This window comes from Heloderma suspectum, chromosome 6 (genome assembly GCF_057233095.1).
Source record: "Heloderma suspectum isolate Gila_16-S chromosome 6, 16-S_ref, whole genome shotgun sequence".
NCBI classification, from domain to species: domain Eukaryota; kingdom Metazoa; phylum Chordata; class Lepidosauria; order Squamata; family Helodermatidae; genus Heloderma; species Heloderma suspectum.
The window spans coordinates 84,951,048-84,974,066 of NC_139463.1; the positions used below are offsets into that span (position 1 = coordinate 84,951,048).

At 44.6% G+C, this 23,019-nt stretch overlaps 1 protein-coding gene across 1 annotated transcript; it reads left to right on the forward strand.

The window, feature by feature from the left end:
• Nucleotides 1-4,215: 4,215 nt before the first annotated feature.
• LOC146341656 (vomeronasal type-2 receptor 26-like) lies at nt 4,216-16,399 on the forward strand. The gene is made up of 4 exons (XM_084808396.1): nt 4,216-4,357; nt 5,508-5,720; nt 9,686-9,812; nt 15,473-16,399. The coding sequence occupies exons 3-4, from the start codon at nt 9,794-9,796 to the stop codon at nt 16,375-16,377; spliced, it is 924 nt and encodes a 307-aa protein (XP_084664522.1). The 5' UTR covers nt 4,216-4,357; nt 5,508-5,720; nt 9,686-9,793; the 3' UTR covers nt 16,378-16,399.
• The last annotated feature ends 6,620 nt before the right edge of the window (nt 16,400-23,019 follow it).

Genomic DNA, 23,019 nt, shown 5'->3' on the forward strand with positions numbered 1-23,019 from the left:
TGGGTTTCTACATTAACTATGTGGCTAGAAGCCTCATCGGGGAATTCCAAACGCCCTGATCCTATATGTGGTGTGGGTTCTATATGCAGATGGGGGGAGCATTTTCATTATGACCACAGCATGTGGGGATGGGAGGTCTAAACCTTCCCTTTCCAGCCATGTTTACAGTGAACACCCCACCCAGCCCCACAGTTAGCCACAGGGAAAAATGCTCCCCTTAGAGCCATAGAGATTATTTTTTTCATACCTCACTCCATCACAGGGGTGTGCATGTCATTTTCATCATAGACATGACAGGGGAGCAAAAGTTTAAACCTTCCCTCTCCACATGGTAAAGACCCAATGAAAACCCTCCCTTCAGTGCCTAGGATTATTTAGAAAGAAAAAAAAACACACCTGACATCACTGCTAGCCATATAATTAATGTTAATAATAGTTTGACTCTCAGCATGGATGAAATCAGGTTTGATGATTGAAAGCATATGATCTTCAGTAAACCTGCCTGAGAAATTTTTTTAAAGCAAAAACTAAAACCCATATTTCACAGAGATGCAAACATGTTGTATGGTGGTGACCTGACAGGAAGATGAGGAAAAACTATAACAAAAGGATTCCCCCCTCCCCCATAGCTAACTCCATCACCACTGTGTTCATGTGATTTTCAGTGGGTTCATGACAGGGGAGGGAAAGTTTAAACCTCCTCCCACCACATGATGAAGTCCCAGTGAAAATCCCCCTGCCCCATGCTTAGAATTCATCAAAAGGGAAAAACCTGACATGGCTGCTAGCCATACAATTATATTGTTGCTCAGTCGTTCAGTCGTGTCCGACTCTTCGTGACCCCATGGACCATAGCATGCCAGGCCTTCCTGTCCTGCGCACTCTCCCGGAGCGTGCTCAAGTTCATATTCATTGCATCGGTGATGCTATCTAGCCATCTCATCCTCTGCCGTCCCCTTCTCCTTTTGCCTTCAGTCTTTCCCAGCATCAGGGTCTTTTCCAGAGAGTTTTCTCTTCGCATTAGGTGGCCAAAATATTTCAGCTTCAGCTTCAGTATCTGTCCTTCCAATGAGCACTCAGGGTTGATTTCCTTTAGGATGGACTGATTTGACCTCCTTGCAGTCCAGGGCACTCGTAAGAGTCTTCTCCAGCACCACAGTTCAAAAGCATCAATTCTTCGGCGCTCAGCCTTCCTTATAGTCCAGCTCTCACAGCCATACATTACTACTGGGAAAACCATAGCTTTGATTAGATGGACCTTTGTTGGCAAGGTGATGTCTCTGCTTCTTACTATGCTGTCTAGGTTTGCCATAGCTTTCCTCCCAAGGAGCAAACGTCTTTTAATTTCATGGCTACAGTCACCATCTGTGGTGATCTTGGAGCCCAAGAAAGTAAAATCTGTCACTGCTTCCATTTCTTCCCCTTCTATATGCCAGAAAGTGATAGGGCCAGATGCCATGATCTTAATTTTTTTAAAGTTGAGTTTCAAACCAGCTTTTGCACTCTCCTCTTTCACCCTCAACAAGAGGCTCTTGAGATCCTCTTCGCTTTCTGCCATTAGGGTGGTATCGTCTGCATATCGGAGGTTGTTGATAATTCTCCCAGCAATCTTAATTCCGACCTCTGATTCATCCAACCTGGCATTTCTCATGATGTACTCTGCATATAAGTTAAATAAGCAGGGTGACAATATGCAGCCTTGTCGTACTCCTTTCCCAATTTTGAACCACTCGGTTGTTCCATGTCTGGTTCTTACTGTTGCTTCTTGACCCTCGTAGAGGTTTCTCAGGAGACAGGTAAGGTGGTCTGGTACTCCCATCTCTTTCAGAATTTGCCACAGTTTGTTGTGATCCACACAATCAAAGGCTTTAGTGTAGTCAATGAAGCAGAAATAGACGTTTTTCTGGAATTCTCTTGCTTTCTCCATGATGCAGCGAATGTTGGCGATTTGGTCTCTAGTTCCTCTGCCTCTTCGAAACCCAGCTTGTACTTCTGGTAGTTCTCGGTTCGCATACTGCTGAAGCCTAGCTTGTAGGATTTTGAGCAGCACCTTGCTGGCATGTGAAATGAGCGCAATTGTGCGGTAGTTTGAACACTCTTTGGCATTGCCCTTCTTTGGAATTGGAATGTAAACTGACCTTTTCCAGTCTTGCGGCCACTGTTAAGTGTTCCAGATTTGTTGGCATATTGAATGCAGCACTTTAACAGCATCATCTTTTAGGATTTTAAATAGCTCAGCTGGAATACTGTCATCACCGCTAGCTTTGTTGTTACTAATGCTTCCTAAGGCCCACTTGACTTCACTCTCTAGGATGTCCGGCTCAAGTTCAGTGACCGCACTATCATGGCTATCAAGGACATTACTATCATGGCTATCAAGGACATTAAGATCTTTCCTGTATAGTTCTTCTGTGTATTCTTTCCACCTCTTCTTAATCTCATCTGCTTCTGTGAGGTCCCTGCCTTCTTTGTCCTTTATCATGCCCATCTTTACACAAAATGTTCCCTTGATGTCTCCGATTTTCTTGAAGAGATCTCTAGTCTTTCCCATTCTGTTGTTTTCCTCAATTTCCTTGCATTATTCATTTAAGAAGTCCTTCTTGTCTCTCCTTGCTATTCTCTGGAACTCTGCATTCAGTTGGATATATCTTCCCCTTTCTCCCTTGCTTTTCACTTCCCTTCTTTCTTCAGCTACTTGTAAAGCCTCATCAGACAGCCACTTGGCTTTCTTGCATTTCTTTTTCTTTGGGATGGATTGAGTTGCTGCCTCCTGAACAATGTTACGGACCTCTATCCATAGTTCCTCAGGCACTCTGTCTATCAGGTCTAATCCCTTAAATCTATTTGTCACCTCCACTGTATATTCATAAGGGATATGATTAAGGTCATACCTGAATGGTTTTGTGGTTTTCCCTATGTTCTTCAATTTAAGCCGAAATTTTGCAAGAAGCAGCTCATGATCTGAGCCACAGTCAGCTCCAGGTCTTGTTTTTACTGACTGTATGGAGCTTCTCCATCTTTGGCTGCAAAGGACATAATCAATCTGATTTCGATATTGACCATCTGGTGACGTCCATGTGTAGAGTCGCCTCTTGTGCTGTTGGAAAAGAGTGTTTGCTATGATTAGTGTGTTCTCTTGGCAAAACTCTATTAGCCTTTGTCCTGCTTCATTTTGTACCCCAAGGCCATGCCTGCCTGTTATCCCGGTGATTTCTTGACTTCCTACTTTAGCATTCCAATCCCCTATGATGAAGAGGACATCTTTTTTTGGTGTTAATTCTAGAAGGTGTTGTAGGTCTTCATAGAACCGATCAACCTCAGCTTCTTCGGCATCAGTGGTTGGGGCATAGACTTGAATTACTGTGATGTTGAATGGTTTGCCTTGGATTCGTACTGAGATCATTCTATCATTTTTAAGATTGTACCCCAGTACTGCTTTTCCCACCCTTTTGTTGACTATGAGTGCTACTCCATTTCTTCTAAGGGATTCTTGCCCACAATAGTAGATATGATGGTCACCTGAATTAAATTCGCCCATGCCTGTCCATTTTAGTTCGCTGATTCCCAAGGTGTCGATGTTCAATCTTGCCATCTCATGAGTGGGTTGCCATTTCCTTCTCCAGTGGACCACATTTTGTCAGAACTCTCTGCCATGACCTGTCCGTCTTGGGTGGCCCTGCACAGCATAGCTTATGGCTTCACTGAGTTACGCAAGCCCCTTCGCCACAACAAGGCAGTGATCCATGAAGGGGATACAATTATATAGGGATGTAGGAAATGCACTTACCGTTCCAATCCGGAACGTCCATGGTGGGGGGGAGGCGCTCTGTCCCTCCCCCCGGAATCCTCCCTGGCCGGCTCCTCTCCACAGCAACTCAGCGGAGCCGCTGGCTGGGGCCGGCCGCAGCCAGATTCCGGCCGCAGCCGGGCTGCTGCGGCTGCAAATGGCGGCCACTATGTCAGCCACCATTTGCGTCCCTGCCAAGCTGTGATAGGCTACTTAAGTATTTACATAGCCTATCATGGCAAAAGGCAGGGACGCAAACGGCAGCCTCTACGCCATTTGCGTGGCTGCCTTTTGCCATGATAGGCTTCGTAAATACTTACATAGCCTATCACGGCAAAGAGCAGGGGCGCAAATGCCGTAACAGCCGCCATTTGCACCCCTGCTCTTTGCTGTGATAGGCTACGTAAGTATTTACGTAGCCTATCACAGCAAGGCAGCCACGCAAATGGCGGCCGCAACAACGGCTGCCATTTGCGGCCGCAGCAGTCTGGCAGTGGCCGGAAGACAAGCCAGAGCCGTTGCCCCCACCACAGCCACCGCCGCTGCCACATCCGCCACATCCACCACCAGGTAGGTCTGTCCCGGGGGGGGATTTCGGGGGGTGGGGGGGGGGAGGCCATTCTGCCACGGACTCTAGGGGGCCAGATTCCAAAGAATCCAGCCTCACTGGAGTCCATGGCAGATTTCTCCAACATCCCTACAATTATATCATTTAACTCTCAGCATGTTTGATGACTAAAAGTGTATGGTCATCAAAGAACATGCTAGAGAACCTTCCAAACACACACACACACACACACACACACACTTAACGGAGATGCAAATAGCTTGTATGGTGGTAATCTGACAGGAAGATGAGGGAAATCTATGCCATATACCTGTACACTTTATGCTAAAACATTTGAGAAGACTCAGTGGTACGATGAGATTTCTCCCTTTCATACGCACTCTGAGTGTGAACTCTTCTAACAGCAAATGAAGCAGGTTTGATTAGAAAATATCCCTTTTCTTGTTCTTAGGTAATAAGAAGTCCAGCTTATGATACAGACAATTTAACAACATGCTTCTTTTCTCTGTAACACATCTCTCCATCACTCGGTAGCCTCCCTAGTTGTCTGCACTTCCTGACTGGAAAATGCCCCATGGGGAAGGAGTTAACTTACAACATCTTCCCCTGGTCCTTAAATGAAGTATGGTACACTGAGGAGGCTGCAGGCTGCAGGGGAGATGCTCTTTGCTGTGATAGGCTATGTAAATATTTACATAGCCTATCAAGGCTCAGCGACGGGACGCAAATGGCGACTGGTGTAGCGGCCGCCATTTGCAGCTGCAGCCCGGCAGTGGCCAGAGCTGCCACCGCTGCCGCCACCGGAGCCATTGCTGCCGCTGGAGCCGCAGCCAGGTAGGCTCCGTTTCGCTGGGCTTTCGTGGGGTGGTGGGGCAAGTTGCTCCGATCCGCCACGGATTCCCGGGTGCTGAATTCACTTGAATTCAGTCTCCCTGGGATCCGTGGCGGAATTCTCTGACATCCCTAAATGATTGTAGACTGAAAAGCAGGACAGCCTCACACACGTCTCAGCCAACTTATGGTCATTTCCCTGAAATGTTTTTCTCCTTTGAATTTCTTTTTGAAAGTAGTTTCTTTTCTATCAGATTGAATGTGAATACTAAAAAATGTGGAAGGCATTTCTGGTACTGCACTAACTCTCTCCAAATCTAGCTCCATTCTACCCTAAGGAACATCAATTTCAACAATGGTGTTGGGCATGAAGTCCTGTTGGTGAACGGGGGATTTTCAGCTGGGTATGATATAATCAACTGGATCATTTTCCCCAATGAATCCTTCATTAAAGTCCAAGTTGGAGAGATTTCACCAACTGAAGAGTTCTCTCTCAGGGAGGATGCCATTGTGTGGAATAGTAGATTTAAGGAGGTAAGAATATGCTCCATATATATTTAAAAGCTCATTGGAAAAGATGATGTCTAGGTGTTGTAGCATGGCTACTGGAGAACCTTAGATTATATCCCATGCCCATAATTTCAATGCTTTTTGGTAACTCTGGCCTCTATCAACAAATCCATCACAGAAAAAAAATATTAAACTTTTATTTTAAAAGACAGATATGGTCACCACTGATAAACATACACACTTACTCCTAAGCAGAAATGCATAGGATTATGCTGCCTGAGGAAAGTATAATGAAACTATGCTGAGTTAATCCACCAATACTCATGAGGAATCTTTGCACCTATTTGTAATTATTTGTGTGTGTGTGTGCATATGTGAAAGAGAAAGAGTGAGATTGAGAGTGAGAGACAGGGACAGGGACAGAAAGGGGGAGAGAGGGAGAGAGAGAGAAGGGGTGTACAAACCCCCGCTTACCTGGCTCCGCTGGGTTCCGCAGGTGGGGGGAGTGGATTCGTTTTCCCCCCGGAATCCTCGACGGGGGGGGGAGGTGACCTGTTCTTCCCTCCTGGAATCCTGCCCAGCCGGATCCGCTCCTCAGCCAGGCCGCGGAGTTGCTGGCTGGGCCAACCTGCAGCGGGGCCTCCAGCCGCTGCCGGGCTGGTGCGGACGCAAATGGCATCCTGTGTAGGGGACGCCATTTGTGTCCCTATGCAAACCCGTGATAGGGTACGTAAATATTTATGTAGCCTATCATGGCTAAAGCGGGAATGCAAATGGCGTAGGGGACACCATTTGCGTCCCTGCTTTAGCCGTGATAGACTACGTAAATATATACATAGCCTATCATGGGCCAGCATAGGGACGCAAATGGTGGCAGCTACAATGGCTGCCATTTGCGGCCGCAGCAGCCCGGCAGCAGCTGGAGCTGCCGCCGCCGCCGCTGCTGCCACCGCTGCCACCACTGCCAGAGCCAGAGCCGCAGCCAGGTAGGCTCCGTTTCGTGGGGCTTTGACGGGGTGGAGGGGCGGGGGGCTCCGTTCCGCCATGGATTCCGGGGGGCCAAATTCACTGGAATTCAGCCCCCCTGGCATCCGTGGCAGAATTCTCTAACATCCCTGAGAGAGAGAGGTAGAAACAACATAGTTATTTGCCACAGTGAATGCACTGAGGGGGGAGAGAGACTGCACTCACCAACATCTTTATTGTGTCCACAGAGTGCTGTCCCCGGAGGCTGTTTTAAGCAATCTGGAGCCTGGTTGGTCCAGCTGCTCTAGAACCACTGGAGCATTCTAAGGCCTCCTGTGAGGCCTTGGCAAGGCACTTTGCAGATAAAATTGATCAGATCAGGAGTGTTATTCCATGCGCCATGAATCTGGTTAGTGAGCAAGAGGCAGCCTGTGGCAGACTGGTTTGGTAGGATTGGTTCCAGCTTCTTCTTTCTGATGAAGTGGACAAGGTGCTTTTGTCTGTAAAGCCGACCACTTGCTTACTTGATCCTTGCCCACCTTGGCTCATTATGAGCCGCAGAGAGCAATTGGGTGAATGCAGTGGTGAACACCTCCCTTGATGAGGGAGTGATGCCATGAGCCCTCAAGGAGGCAGCGATAAGATCATTCTTAAAGAAGCCCGCCTTGGATCCCCAAGTCTTGAACAACTTTCACCCACTCTCAAATCTGCCATTTGGAGGCAAGGTGAAAGAGGGGGTGATGGCAATGCAGTTGAAGGTACACTTGGAAGAAACCGATTATCTAGATCCATTTCAATCAGGCTTCAGGCCTGGGCATGGGACAGAAATGGCCTTGGTTGCCTTGGAGGATGATATGAGGAGGGCTTTGGATAGGGGTGAATGCTCCTTCCTTGTTCTCCTCGACCTCTCAGCAGCTTTTGATGACCACGGTATCCTCCTGGACCACCTAGAGGGGCTGGGCATTGGAGATATCATATTATGGTGGTTCCAGTCCTTCCTCTCCAGCAGAGACCAGAGGGTAGCACTGGGAGAGGAGGTTTCAGACCCATGGCCTCTCACTTGTGGGGTGCCACAGGGGTCCATTCTCTCCCCGATGCTCTTTAACATCCATGGGAAGCCGCTGGGGGTTATTATCAGGAGGTTTGGGGTACAGTGTCATCAATATGCGGATGACACACAGCTCTACCTCTTGTTTAAATCCTCACCAAGGTTGGCCATAGAATCCCTGTCCAAGTGTCTGGAGACTGTGGGTGGCTGGATGGGGAGGAATTAGGGATGGCGGAAAATTCCACCACAGACCCCAATGAGGCCAGATTCTTTAGAATGGTCTTAGTTCTTTAGAATCCAGCCCCCTGGAGTCCGTGGCGGAATGAAGCATTTACCTTCTCCTCCCCACAGTATCCTCTTCGGCCGGATCCTCCAGCTCTGGAGCACCAGCGATACAGCTGCCATGCCATATCACTGGCTGAGGGGGATTGACTGCGGATGCAGATGGCATCCAGTACGCCATTTGCAGCCATAAAGGTCTTAGTTCAAGGTAAATGCAGCCATTTACAGCTGCATTTACCTTAAACTAAGACCTTTACGGCCGCAACTGGCATACTGGGCTCCATTTGCATTCGCAGTCAATCCCCCTCAGCCAGAGATACGGCATGGCGGCTGTATCGCTGGTGCTTCGGAGCCGGCCGGTGGCTCCGTGGAATTGCCGCAGAGCAGAGCCAGCCAAGGAGGATTCCAGGGGGAGGGACAGATCACCTCCCCCTGCCGGTGGATTCCCAAGTGGAAGAACAGGTAGGGAATCCGCCCATCCCTAGGAGGAATAAGCTGAAGCTGAACCCTGACAAAACTGAGGTGCTTTTGGTGGGAGACAAGGGAAGGTTGGGAGATGCTGACCTGGTGTTGAATGGGGTACGGCCACCTTTGAAAGACCAGGTCCTCAGCCAGGGGTCATTTTAGACTCCCAGCTGTCCATGGAGGCTCAGGTGTCAGCTGTGAGCCGGGCAGCACTGTACCAACTCCATCTGATATGGCGGCTGCGCCCCTACCTTCCCGATCATCTGCTCCCATCGGTAGTACATGCCCTGGTCTCCTCTCATCTAGACTACTGTAATGCGCTCTACGTGGGGTTACCCTTGAAGACAGTTCGGAAGCTGCAGCTAGTGCAGAACACAGCTGGTGCAGAACACTCACCTGATTACAGGCAGCTGCCAGTGTGATCACATCACTCCGGTGCTGAAGGAGTTGCACTGGCTACCAGTTGTTTTCCAGGCCAAATTCAAGTTGTTGACTTTGACCTTTAAAACCCTATACTGTTCTGGCCCAGCCTATCTCAAGGAGCACGTCCAGCAATACTAGATAGGCTGCTCAACAAGATCAGCCTCTGGTGGCCTTCTCTCTGTCCCAGGAGCCAGGACAGCTAGTCTGGTGAGGACGAGGGAGAGGGCCTTCCCTGTGGTGGCCTCCACTCTGTGGAACTCCCTCCCTACAGAACTCTGCCATGCCCCCTCTTTAATGAGCTTCCACCACACATTGAAAACTTGGTTGTTCAGGCAGGCATTTGGGGTGGGTTAGGGTATTTTTAGAACAGGATGTTTTAATGTTTCATTTTACTGTTTTTTGATGGTTGTACATCACCCAAAGTGGCTGGGTGACCGGCCAGATGGGTGATTAAGAAATTAAATAAATAAATAAATAAATAAATGCTCTCCACATTTTTGCAACAAGTATTCTGAGTCACCAACGTTCACATTTAAAGCCAAGAAATTACGAAACCCAGGCTGCAATCCTATACCTACTTACCTGAGCATATGCCCCATGAAATCAATGGGACTTAATTCTAAGCAGATATGTGTACGATTTGTGGTGTTAGTGATGTCTCTAACTCTGTATAGGAATGTGGATCAGCATTTCAAGTGATAAATGGCTGTAGATGTATGGCTGTCAAATATACACCTGGCTGTACTAGTGGGGACCAAAAGATCGGTACTACATATCCTTTTTATATTGTTGTTGTTGTTGTTAGAGACTGCCCCATTCTACATGTGTCCCGAGTTGCCAGTTTGGACACAGGAAGACAGTTCCAGAGGAGAAACCATTGTGTTGCTATGGCTGTACTCTCTGCCCAGAAGACATGGTTTCTAACCAGACAGGTAAGTGACAGGTCAAAGATTTGCCTGGAAATATTTTTCAAAGAAGTATTTATCCTGACACTTTAAACTATTTACATGGGTTTCTGTTCTCAGTAAACTGGAGTACTTTATTGGTAGTAGTGATGGAAAGCAAGCTGCCCTGGGAATCCAGTGAATTGTAGGAGAGAGAGAGAGAGAGCGAGAGCATAAAGCATGTTGTGTTGCATATATATATATATATATATATATATATAGTATAAAGCATGTTGTTATGCATATATATATATATATATATATAGTATAAAGCATGTTGTTATGCATATATAAATAAATATATTAGCATAACATGTTTTATACTTCAATAATTAATTATCATATGAAATTGCATACATTCATAAAAACAACATGATTTTGATACGTGACCACCTATTCCCCAGGAATTTCCTGAATAACAACCATTTATTTGTTTTGTTTATTTATTTATTTCATTACATTACATTTTTGTACCTCCCAATAGCTGAAACTCTCTGGGTGGTTCACAACAATTAAAATCATAAAATACCAGACAATAAAATACAGACGATAAAATATAATATAAAAGTTTAAAAGTTTAGAACTGCAATATAAATAAAAATAATAATAACCAAACAGAAGCTAGCAGCAAGAATTGAAAATAGAATACCAGATAAAACCAAACTGAAAAACTAAAATATCTGAGAGAATAAAAAGGTCTTCATCTGGCACCAAAATGAGCTCATTCCACAATTGGGGTGCCACAGCAGAAAGGGCCCTCTTCTTAGTAGCCACCCCCCTAACTTCCTTTGGCAGGGGTGCCCCAGAAGGACTGATGAAACAGATCTTAGGATCCAGGCGGGTATATATGGATGGAAATGATCCTTCAGATAACCTGGTCCCAAACCGTTTAGGGCTTTGAATGTTAGTGCCAGCACTTTGAATAGGGCCTGAAAGATGGAGAGGCAGCTGGTATAGATGAAAGAGTACTGGCTTAATATGATCACATTGGCCAGTCCCTGTTAATAGCTCTCACTGCCTTATTTTGGACCAGCTGAAGTTTCTGGACCATTTTCAAAGGCAGCCCCACATATAATGCATTTCAGTAATCCAAACAAGAGGTTATCAGAACAGAACTGTAGCTAGGCTCTCTCTGTCCAGATAAGGATGTAGTTGGTATATCAGCCTAAGCTGATAAAAGGTGCTCGGTGACTCTTGAGTCCACCTGTGTCTTGAGTGAGAGTTCTGGATCCAACAGTACCCCCAAACTATGAACTTGATCTTTCAGGGGGAATACAACCCCCTACAGAACAGGCTGAACATCACTTAGCCAGGCAGACAAACCACCCACTACCAGTATGTCCGCCTTGTCTGGATTGAGTCTCAGTTTATTGTCCCTCATCTAGTCCATTACCGCACCCAGGCACTGGTTCAGAATGCCCACTGCCTCACCTGGATTTGATGAAAAGGAGAGACAGAGCTGGGTGCATCCCCATATTGGTGCCACCTCAATCCATCCATACCTCCAGACAGACTCCCCCAGTGGTTTCATATAAATGTTAAGCAGCATGGGGGATGAAATAGAGCCCTGTGGCACCCCATGGCGTAACTGCCAAGGGACAGAGCAATAATCCCCCAGCACCACCTTCTGGAATTGGCCATCCAGGTGGGAGAGGAACCACAGCAATGCAGGACCTCCAGCTCTCAGCCCCAGGAACCTTGGAAGGGTACAAAGACTACCAGTCTGTGTTCTTGACCCAAGCTCTTCCTGGCTTCTTAACAGCACCCAAGTGGTGGGGGAATTCCAGCTGGATTACAGCAAGTTGGGGAGGGTAATTTTTCCCCATGCTGTATTCCCAATTGAGATTGCAGCCCCTGGAGTTTGCTCTGACATGGGCATAATGCCTCCTTGAAAGTAAAGCTATCGATTCATCTTTCTTTGAAAGACACTTTGTCAACAGTGGGGGAAGTACCTCTCTAACAGGTAGCACAGATCTCTCAATGACATATATTATCTAATTGCTCATGAGGAAAGGGAGCGCAAAGCAGGCAGAAAGCTTATGCATGGAAGGGTAAATAAAGCAGGCCGAATGTGGAAAATCCTGGGTAATGAGAAGTTGGTGCTGGGGCAAAACTTTATACAGGGCTCTGGGATGAGAGTTATGTGAAGGAAGGAAGTCACAACTAACTTGAGTCCAATTGATTTCAGTGGGTCTACCCTAAGTATGATGAAGTCTGGATCAAACGCATTAGGGTGTTGTTGTTTTTTAAGTATTCTTTATAAATGGCTGCACTATCGCCTCTTAAGAGAACCAAGGACCACTCCTTCTCTCAAGGAGGTATTAATGGTCAATGCAATAATACTCATGAATAAATAAGTCTATTTTCATTTCATGTCACTTTCACATGTATTCAGTCATACGTGTATTCTGTCCAATTACCACAGAATTTTGCAATAAAAAAATCCATATAAAAAACCCTATATGAAAAATCATACCTATTTTTGCATGCAATTTCCTATAATATGTGTTTTTTATGCAACTTTCCCTAAAAGACACAAATTTTGAGCTGAAAACTGCATCACACAAAATATGGAAAAGTGCACCATCTCAAGTGTGTGAACTGTTTTCCAAACCATATATTAGTCCGCGAAATACAAATTAGCTCAGGTCACTTCAATATTTGGACCAAACACAGTTATCTCCCATCCCTATGCAATGGGCTCAGCTAGCATCTTCTAGAATCAGACATGAAGGGCATGTACTCAAGATGGAATAAGAAAAATTAATGCAACTAAATGTGAAAAGGCAGGGCTGACTTCTCCAGTACAATCACTGTTGTCAAAAGAGAGGCCAGGATAGTTAAGATCAAATGGATATTATTTCGTAAACATGTTACATCAGTATAGTAAACATTCAACATCATCAGCTTTGGGACCAGAACTAATTCATCCATGTACAACTATGAATAATCCCACTACAGGACAGTAGCTATATGCAATGGTGAGGAAGATGTATGTAAGCTTAGCTGATATCACCACTACAGCATAAATTCTAATTTGGGTTGTGCTTGTCAGGTTCAGCCAAACTCTCTCAATCCTTGCTCTAGCTTTGTCCAAGGGTGTGTTTCCACCAGCAATCTACTCCAACCTGGCAGTGCAGTGAGGTCTCAGTGTTTCCATGACGTCGTGGCCATTCAACACTAGCCCTGGATTTTATCATGGAAAACCCATTTCTTCTGAGACTGGTGGTTATAGTCTGACTTTTCCTGCTTACTTCAGCTCCGTTACTGACCTGTTTCCATAACTGCACTGGGTTCAGTATCATAGTCCTGCCAATGGGGTTGTAGCGCAGCCCTTGTGGGTATGTCGCTCACCTGCCTGTGACCTCATTGGAAGTAGCGTGTGAAGGAGAGGGGGAGATGATAGTGGAGGGAGCAGTCAAGCAGAGATGAAGAGATGCACACAGAAGCACCCCTGACATACCAGTGCAGTGTCCGCCCACCCTGGGTATCCCTATGGTTCCCAGTCCAGGTGGTGGCAGGGAAATCAGGAGAGCCACAAAGATGGCTTCACGGAGAGTTGTTAAGGCTCTAAGTCGTTAAGGTGCATCCCCAGTTTAGGGGAAGAGATGGTTTGAAAGGGGAGGAGGATGCTGCATATCTGACTTTGCTTTTAGACTCCTCTTTGTTAAAGTGGAAGTGCTCTTTAAAACTCACTTTAAAGGGAAAACAAAAACCAAAAGGGCTGGAGCAGAGCAGAAGGGGCGAGGGAGGCAGAGATGAAGCGATGCATAACTAGTATATCATCCACTGGCTCTCTTCGCCATTTCCTCCCTGTGTATTGCTCCTTTAGCGCTTTGTCCCACTTTGTGTGGGCAAGTGCTAGGGGGTGTAACTTCTGAGTAAACTCATTGGCTGTAAGACTTTCCTTTCCTGGGAGTAAGTGCCATTGAAATCTGTGTGGCTTGCTTCTGAGTAGGCATGCATAGGAGTGCATCCCCTTCAATGCAGTTACTTGGAACTTTTCCCTCCCATTGACTTCACTGACTGCTTCTTCTCCCTTTTGCTCACCAGACTGATGGGCTTTTTTCCTCCCAGGTGATGGGGAAGTCTCCCTTCTCAGCCATGCAGGAGAAAGGCTTGACAGTTAGGATTTCAATGGGTATTAAAAGTGCTTTCTATTGGGAATCCAGCCAGCCACTACTTCTTCTAGCCCACCTCGCAGGGTCATTGGGAAGCCAGAATAAGGGGGGAGAACAACAACAGCACTGGGGGTGGGGGGAGAGAAAGCCAGCCACTATCTCGTCTCCCAGCCCACCTTGCAGGGTCATTAGGAAGCCAGAATAAAGGGGAAAGCAACAACAGCAGGGTGGGTGGGAGAGAGCCAGCCACTAACCAGAGCTGGAGCAGAAGGGGGCAACGGAGGGGGGAATCCACAAGAGGAGGAGGTGGGAACACTGATGAGGTAATCGGAGCCAACCTGGATGCCACTCAGACTCCACCCAGCCATCACGAAAGTAATTCGATTAGAGCTCAGTGGAAACAGCACAGAGCCCCAAGCTACAGCAATGATAAGCTGGGTCTTTAAGGACTGTGGAAGCAGGAAAAGGAGAAGATGCAATTGGGGAAACATCACAACAAAGTTGCAAACAAAGTGAAGTCAGTAGCATGGAAATTGGAAACACACCCCAAGACATTTTTATGTTTGCCTGCAGCTCCTCATTCTATCCAGGAGCAAGTGCAGCTCTAACCAGTGGGAACAGCTATTATGTGAATCACCATACATCAAGCACCTTATTCCAGTGATCAGCTAAAGAGATGAAATAGTTACTGATTTTCCTGCATGAAGTATCCCTGAAGACATTCTGAAATCTAATAGATATAAGCTATCAGATGCTGGGGTCCAACTATCCAAATAGGTCCCCGTAGCCTCACAAGATTTCCTTTTACCAGAAACCTGAGCTTCTCCATTCACCAGTGATCAAGATTAGGGCATAATTTGAAATATTTCCTCTGCTAGTCCAATCCCATTCCAATTGAAAGAGAAAATGAAATTAAGCTCATGACCCCCCTCCACCTTGGCTCAAATATGGGACAGCCTGATTATTATCATGTACGGCGTGATGTCTTATGCTGCTTGATGGTAGCCCAATTCATGGAGGTCCCAAGTTCTCCATGAGAGTTTGGAACAAACTAACTAGGAGGGGAACTGGTGGAGAGCATCCCCCGCAGTAATCATGATGAACTTCTCCACTTGCTTTCAACTGAGCTTATTCAACTTGATCCAAATATGGGCCATTCTATCCACATAAAATGGATGTTCCATGGAAAACTTCTGTTGAATTAGTGAAGGGGTTGTCCCTATGAACAGCGTACATATCTCACTACAGGTGTAAGGAAGCTCTTTTAAGGAACTTGAAGTGATAGTCCTTAACAAATCAGCTGCACTTTGTCAAATTCTCTGTAACTCTGTATTGGTTTGGGGACAGCGCATCTACTAAAAATGATTGTGTGCAAAAATGAAATGATTGTGTGCAAATACTTGTATTATAAATAAAAATACGTATAACAAACATCTATTTTGCAGTTGTGAGAGGTCCTCATTTCTACATGAAGCAAACAGCACAACATCCATTATCAGAACTAATGGCTCTGCTTATCATTTTCAGATGCAGATTATTGTATCCGGTGCCCTGAAGATCAATATTCAAACAAGAACAAAGATCAATGTATTCCCAAGGTTATAACTTTCCTATCTTACCAAGAGCATTTGGGGATAATTTTCGTTTCCCTCATTGTTTTCTTTGCTCTGATTACATGTTTGGTGATACAAACCTTTCTAAAGAACTGGAGTACTCCCCTTGTCAAAGCCAACAACCGGAACCTCTCCTGCATTCTTCTCATCTCCATCCTGCTGTGCTATTTTTCCTCCTTGCTCTTCATAGGTAAACCAGGGAATGTCAACTGTCTTCTCCGGCAAACAGCATTTGGCATCATTTTCTCCATTGCTATTTCTTGCATGTTGGCAAAAACAATCATTGTCATCCTGGCCTTCCTGGCCACAAAGCCAGGCAACGGGATGAGGAAATGGCTTGGGCAAAGAGTGGCCAATTCCATTGTGCTTTCCTGTTCCCTCGTCCAACTGGGCCTTTGCATTGCATGGCTGTTGACTTCTCCTCCATTCCCAGATGTTGACATGCACTCAGAGACTGAGCAAATAATAGTAGGATGCAACGAAGGCTCCATCACCATGTTCTCCTGTGTCCTGAGCTACCCTGGTTTTCTGGCCCTCACCAGCTTCACAGTGGCTTTCCTAGCCAGAAAATTGCCTGACACTTTCAATGAAGCCAAGCTGATCACCTTCAGCATGCTGGTATTTTGCAGTGTTTGGGTCTCCTTTATTCCAGGTTACCTGAGCACCACGGGGAAATACATTGTTGCTGTGGAGATTTTTGCCATCTTGGCCTCCAACACTAGCCTCTTGGCCTGCATCTTTCTCCCTAAATGTTACATCATTGTTCTAAGATGTGACTTGAATTCCAGGAAGTTGTTGATAGAGAAAAGGAATTATTAAACATTTCTAAATGTTCAGATGTGAATAGTTTTTTCTTTTATTTTCTCAACATGAATCTGTTTTGCTCAGATATTTAAGAGCTAGAAAGCCAATGAACTCTAATTCTAGATCACCTTAGATAATTTATTTAAGGTTAGTGTGCTGTAGGGTATCAAATGGGATAATGCTTTGAATACAATATGAGGGGTTAGAACACTGAATGAAGAACGTTCACATCATTGACATAGAATATACAGTTCAGATCAATTGCACAATGGTAGGGCAAAACTTGTATTAGCTAGTGCTGTGCCTAAAATTTCTCCCACATTTTTTTCCACCATTCTCATTCAATTTAATAGAGGAGAAGTGGCTTACGAAAAGAACTTCAATGGTGAAGAACTTTTGGAGAAATTCTCATGGATTGGGTTTGGGTTTCTTGGGCTTACCTTACTTAGGAGGTGGCCAAGGAGTGAGCACAAGCATCCTGTTTTTCATTGTACAATCATCTCTCTGACCAGCTGTGGCCTCCTCAGCTTCTTACACTTCAATTAAAGCCCAGTTTAAGGCACCATGAGGTAATTCCTCCCATAGGGCTTTTTCAAATCAGGATGTGCAGGCAGCCTGGGAAGCTAGCTGTCCTTAGGTAAGCTCAAAAACACCACAAAAATACATTATAAAACATCCTGAATGAGGCAGAACAATGGAAGCCTCTTCCATGGGGGGAAGAAGACTTTCAGGAAATGGAAGGACAGTTTTTGGCAGAGCACTAATTCCACTTCATCTCCGCAGCTGGACACAACACTGCCCCCACCTGCATTGCCATGGATGCAAATTGGGGGGTGGCCTGCCAAGACAGTTGAAGCTGTTGCAGCACGAAAAACACCCAAACCCTTAGGAAAAAAGAAAGCACCTGTGCTACAAGCCCTGCCACTGGGGAGCCCTACCTGGGAGAAACTGTTGAGAATTTCCCATCCCCCTGGAGACATTTGGTGAAATTGTTTCCCAAATTTATCTGCCCACAAGTAAGGTGGAGAATTTAAAGAGGCTGTTTGTACACAGCTCTAATATTAACAGTGACTGTAGTCTACATGGGGAGGCTGGTACACTTCAACAGCAAAAAAGAACAAGATGTTCCAAAATGTACACAGATTTCTTTGTCTGCACTGAATAGTTTCCAGTTCATTTCCATTCCATTCATTTGAAAAGAAGACCAGCAAAAGGAATAAAAACCCCTTGATACAGTAAGAATACAAAGGAAGAGAATTAAAATATTTATAATAAAACAAGAAAGTGACACTTCCCCCCAGGACAATACCATAGGAACAAGCCTTCCCCTAAGACTGGCTGGCAAGAGCAGTTAAATGCCTTGCCCTCAGCTTCCTGGCAGCACAGGCAAATTTGGCAACCTGTAGCATAATATAATCATCAATCCCTGCCAGTAAAGAGCAAACTTGTTCCATAGGTGATCTATTTTCCAAAGAATTAAGAGTATACTGGAGGAATTTGGCTCTTGGGGACTCATAGAGGGGGCAAAGGAGGAGATAGTGATCACTATCCTCAACCTCACCGGACTCACATATACAAAGTCGTAGATGGAATACGACTTTTTAAAATCTTCCATCCAGGAAAGCAGAGGGCATGCTCTGTACTCTCAGGGCTGTAAATGATTTTCTTAGGGGAGCAACAGTGAGCAGAGTGAAATAGCACTCCAAGCCATATGTTGTTTTATACAGGGGTTACCAGGTCAAATACGACATATTGGAGACAGAATATAGATCTTGACGTTGTGCATATAGAGAAATTCTTTCCTTGTAGAGCTGTTTTATTCTGTCAGTGTTAGAAGAGGGTAAAACATCTGTACTAATCCCATAGATATATAAAATGTGTTTTACAGATTTTACCAAGAATTTTGTGTTGGTGTTTGCAGTTCTTCTAAAAGACTCTTTTTAGGTAAGCGGGAGTCATGCATGCACGACACCTTCAGCCAATACAGAGCAAATGCAGCATGCACCTGTGCTTCAATAGAGAGTATCCCTGTCTCTGCCCGCAATATGGGGGATGGTGTAGCTTGGGGGACAGCTAGAAGGGATCTCATGAAGGAGTTCTGCACCACCTCCAGGCTATAAACATTTGTATATCCCCAGATCTCTGCACCATACAGCAATTGAGGCAATATCTTCCTCAGAAATATCTCAATTGCTGGTGTAACCAGGCTTCCACCTTGAGATTTAAAGAAACACATCAGAGAATATATGGGGTGGGAGGTCTTCCACTTAGCAGCCTCCAAGTGGCATTTCCATGATAGAAGAGCATTAAACACAAGTCCTGGATATTTAAAACTGTGCTGTTGATCAATGGGTTTATTATCCAGTTTCCATGTATGTATTTTTTTCTTATTTCCAAAAACTACCCCTTTAGTTTTGGAATGATTGATTATTAGATGTTCATTTGCACAGAACTTGTTCAGTTCAGTCAATAGTCTCCGCATTCCAATTAGTGTAGTTGAAAATATGACAATGTCATCAGCATAGAGAAAGATTGAAAGTTTTACATCCAGAATTGTGGCAGGAAAGAATTCCAAGCTGCTCAGTTCTTGAACAATATTGCTTATATAAAAATTGAACAGGAAGGAAGCCAAAAGGCAGCCCTGACGTACACCTCTTTTGGTCAAGATGTTTTCTGAAAGCAGTCCATTTGCCCCAAGTCTGACCCTGAGAGAGGTATTAGAGTGGAGCATTTTAATTAAAGAGAACAACCTTCTGTCAATATTTGTGGTAGATAACTTTTCCCATAGGTGACTTCTGTTTATAAGATCAAAAGCTGAGCTGAAATCCACAAAAGCAGTGGATAGTTCTTTTCTACCATGTTGAGAGTATTTTTGAATAAGATGGTGAAGAACAAAGCATTGGTCTATTGTGGACTTTCCCTTTCTAAATCCTGCCTGTTGTTCAGCAATGACTGAGTTTTCAGCAGCCCAAGACTCTAGTCTGCATAGTAGATATTTGGTGTATAATTTAGAGATGATACTTAGCAGACTAATTGGTCTAAAGTTCTTTGGATCGGACTTAGAACCTTTCTTATGAATTGGGACTACAAGACTCACTCCCCAGCCCTGAGGAACTCTCCCATGAGAATGTATAAAAGTGAATATAGTGGTGAGGACTGGACACCACCAATCAGAATTTGCTCTGAGCAATTCTCCAGGGACCATATCCTCACAGGGTGCTTTTTTTGTAGGGAGGGAGTTGATTAAGCCATTTATCTCATCTGGAGCAACCGGATCCCATTCAAGACAATGAGGGGACAACTTGAGTTGCGTATTATATAGCAGGGCTATAGCAGTCCAAGGTGAGGAGTGACTGCAGAGTGCAGAAAAATAGGTGTGCCACTGCATCGATGTAATTTCATTATCGATAGGGCTACTAAAACCACAGAGCCCTTTGGTTACTAAAGCCCCAAATCGGGATGGGTCCCTTTCCATAGCCGCCAGACCCAATTCCATCCATGATTTGCACATGTATTCATTCTTTTTTAAGCTCAACAAATTTTTATATTTTCTTCAAAGAAATATAAAACAAGTAAAATTGTCTATGGAGTGCTCACACCTCCGTTTTCTTATGGCCTTTGCTACAGTACGCTTCTGGGATATACAGTGAGCATCAAACCAACCTCTATTAGGAGGTTTCAGTGGATGAATAGCTTTAGAGGTGACTAATAAAGGTCTAATCATTTGAACCATTTTCTCGAAGATTGCCAGGGGAACTCTGGCAGTCAAGAGTTTATCTCTTAGTAACAGCATTCCAGGGGACACCAGGAATTGAGATATCTCTTCCTGAATCTTTCCATTCCACTGTATATGTCTTTCACCTTGAACAATCAGATTTTCTGATGGTATTGTAGGTAAGGGAACTGATCCCGTGGTCAAAGAGAGACAGAGTTGGATTGGCATATGATCACTGTCTGGCCTGATGGCAACCTTGAAGTTCAGAAAACAGGCTGCAACTGGTTGAGAGAGGATCATAAAATCCAACACACTCTTGCCCCTTGGTTCAATAGATGTATATGAATCAGTATCATAATCTCTGTCCTTCCCATTACAAATATGCAGATGGAATTTAAGAACAAGGGCAAATAGTAATTGACTGGCTTTATTAATCCCAGAATCTTTAGAGTTCCTGATGGGGAGATGGGTGAGCTCTTCAGGGCTTAATCCCATCTTTTCTCCTATCTTGTTGTTATTTTGCCCATTTCTGGCATTCATGTCTCCTGCTAATATAATTAGGGGGTCGACATCAGTGTCAAATAAAAAAGTAAGTACCATGATCTAAATCTGACCGAATTTGGGATCCCTCATGCTTTAAATTATATGGGGGACAGTAAATATTAATCAGGAAAAATTTTAAACCAGATGTCCAGGCAATTTAGAGGGTTATGATATTGTTAGTAAAGCCTATATCAACAGGTGATATAATTGGGTTAAAGTCAAGACCACCTCTTGGACGCCCTTTATTTTCTACTTTAATTGCAGGTGAGGAATAGGAAACATACTCAGGTAGAGAGGGGAAAGTTGCTAATGTGACCCAGGATTCTTGAATAAGAATGATTTGAAATTGGGCACAGAATTCTTTAAAGTTCTCATATCCTCATTTAGAGGTCCAGCCTGCAGCATTCCAGGAGAGAATCTTCATCAACACAGGGTGTTTAGAGCGAGGATGGGTGGGTAGTCAACATTGCTCTACCTCTGCAGACATGATAGGGGCAGGTGGGTAGTGCAATAGATAAATCATTTCATATGTGACAGGTGGGTGCCAAGTAGAGCTATCTAGCACAAAGCAGTGCATAAAAAATGTGAGTCAGGACTTGGATAAAGGGCTTCTTCACATAGAGGTTTTATCCTGCTATTGAGATTGCTCACTTAGGGAGGATTTGGGTCCTTTTCGTTGTGTCTTCAGCCTCCAGGGCACATCCAGAGGTATTTCCTGGTTATTCCATGTTAAATAGATCTGGAAATAATGAAGTATTAAAATACATCCTTTAAAAAAAAATTCAGAAGAAATTACTTACACACACACACACACATTAGTACTAATTCGAAATCCCCCCCCCCCCCGCTCAAACAGTTTCAGGATTCTTCTTCTCCTTTTGTTTTGTATTTCTGTTTCAGAATAATATATTAATGCATCCTGTTTCATTCCTTTATTGTCTTCTTTTTTCATAACTCCCATATATTTCTATAGGCTTCCACCTAGGTTGTTCCATTTGACTCTTTTTTCATACAGTCTATATATTTTTGCCAATCCTTCTTGAAAGTGTCTTTTTTCTTTATTCCTCTGTGGACTATTAGTTTCTGTGTCAATTTTTCATTTATTGCTATGTCCCAGTTTTTCTTTTTCCACATAGATATTGTTAAGATCTGGGCTGTCTTCCAATTACTTGCAATTCATTGCTTTACCGCTGTCAACAAGAAACAAATGATTATTATTTTCTCTAATCTCTCTATTTTATTTTACAAACATATTAAGTAAAGCTAGTTTTACAATAGGACAAGGGAACCGATTACCTAGGGAAGTAGTGGGGTTGAAAAAGTATGGTTTGTCATGCATGTCAAATTAGATGCATTAGTATAGGTACTTTATCATTGTATCTTAATGACCTTGACAAATACGGTGACAAACCCACCGATCAGCTGTGCAGCAGATACAGAGAGGGCCTGGTTTGGAACTTGGTGATGAAAGAAGATGGGCAGCTAGGATATAGGCCTCCGCACCCTCCCTGCCTTGTGCAAGATAGCCAGCGGAACTAGGATTGGGGCCATCTAGGAAAGCCAGATAGCTGACCTCCTAATTTAATTTGCTTCTGTTCAGCATCCACCCACCATCACTCCCAGACACTGCAGTCTGAGCATATTCTTTGGGCTGGACTTATACTTTCCCCATTTGACCTGAACTGTTCTGTTCTTGAGGCAAATGGTGAGTTCATTTGTCTGCTGTTGTTCATTACATTTGCAGTCAGCATCCAGGTGTGCAAAGGAATGTGGAAGCAGGTTGGAAGCTCCTTTGTAAATGAACAGGGGAGCCAGTGCAGGGATAAGTAGACTGTCTGCACGTTGGAACTTATTTTTGCTTTCCCTGCTGTGCTGTGGTCAGTCTTCCCAGCTAGAGTAGACACTTTGCAACTCAAGTTTGTCCTAGAATTGTGCCATGGATTTGAATTTGTAGTTCATGATTGAATATGTTTTGGCTGCCTTTACATTAAAGAAAAAATCCACAGTCCTCCCGTTGTGGAGCCTTTCTGCATGTGGCCGCGTGATTGCTGAGAGAAGTTTTTAATTTTCAAGGTTCCATAGAACTCAATGAAACAGCACCATCTAGTGGCTGTTTTAATACCACAACTATCAGATGTATTTTAATACTTCATATTAGTATTTAATACTTCATACTAGTATCTCTAAAAGACAGAAGAATGTGCTGAAACTAAATTATGGGAAGCTATGGAATAGGGGTGTACAGATTCCCCACCATCTGTTCCAGTGGGGAATCCGTGGGGGGGGATCCATTCCTCCCTCCCTCCTTACTTCTGGAGCGGTTCCGCTCCGTGAAGATTCGGGGGGGGAGGAATCAGCTTGGGGGCCACTTATCTTCCCTCCTGCCCACCAGAGCCATT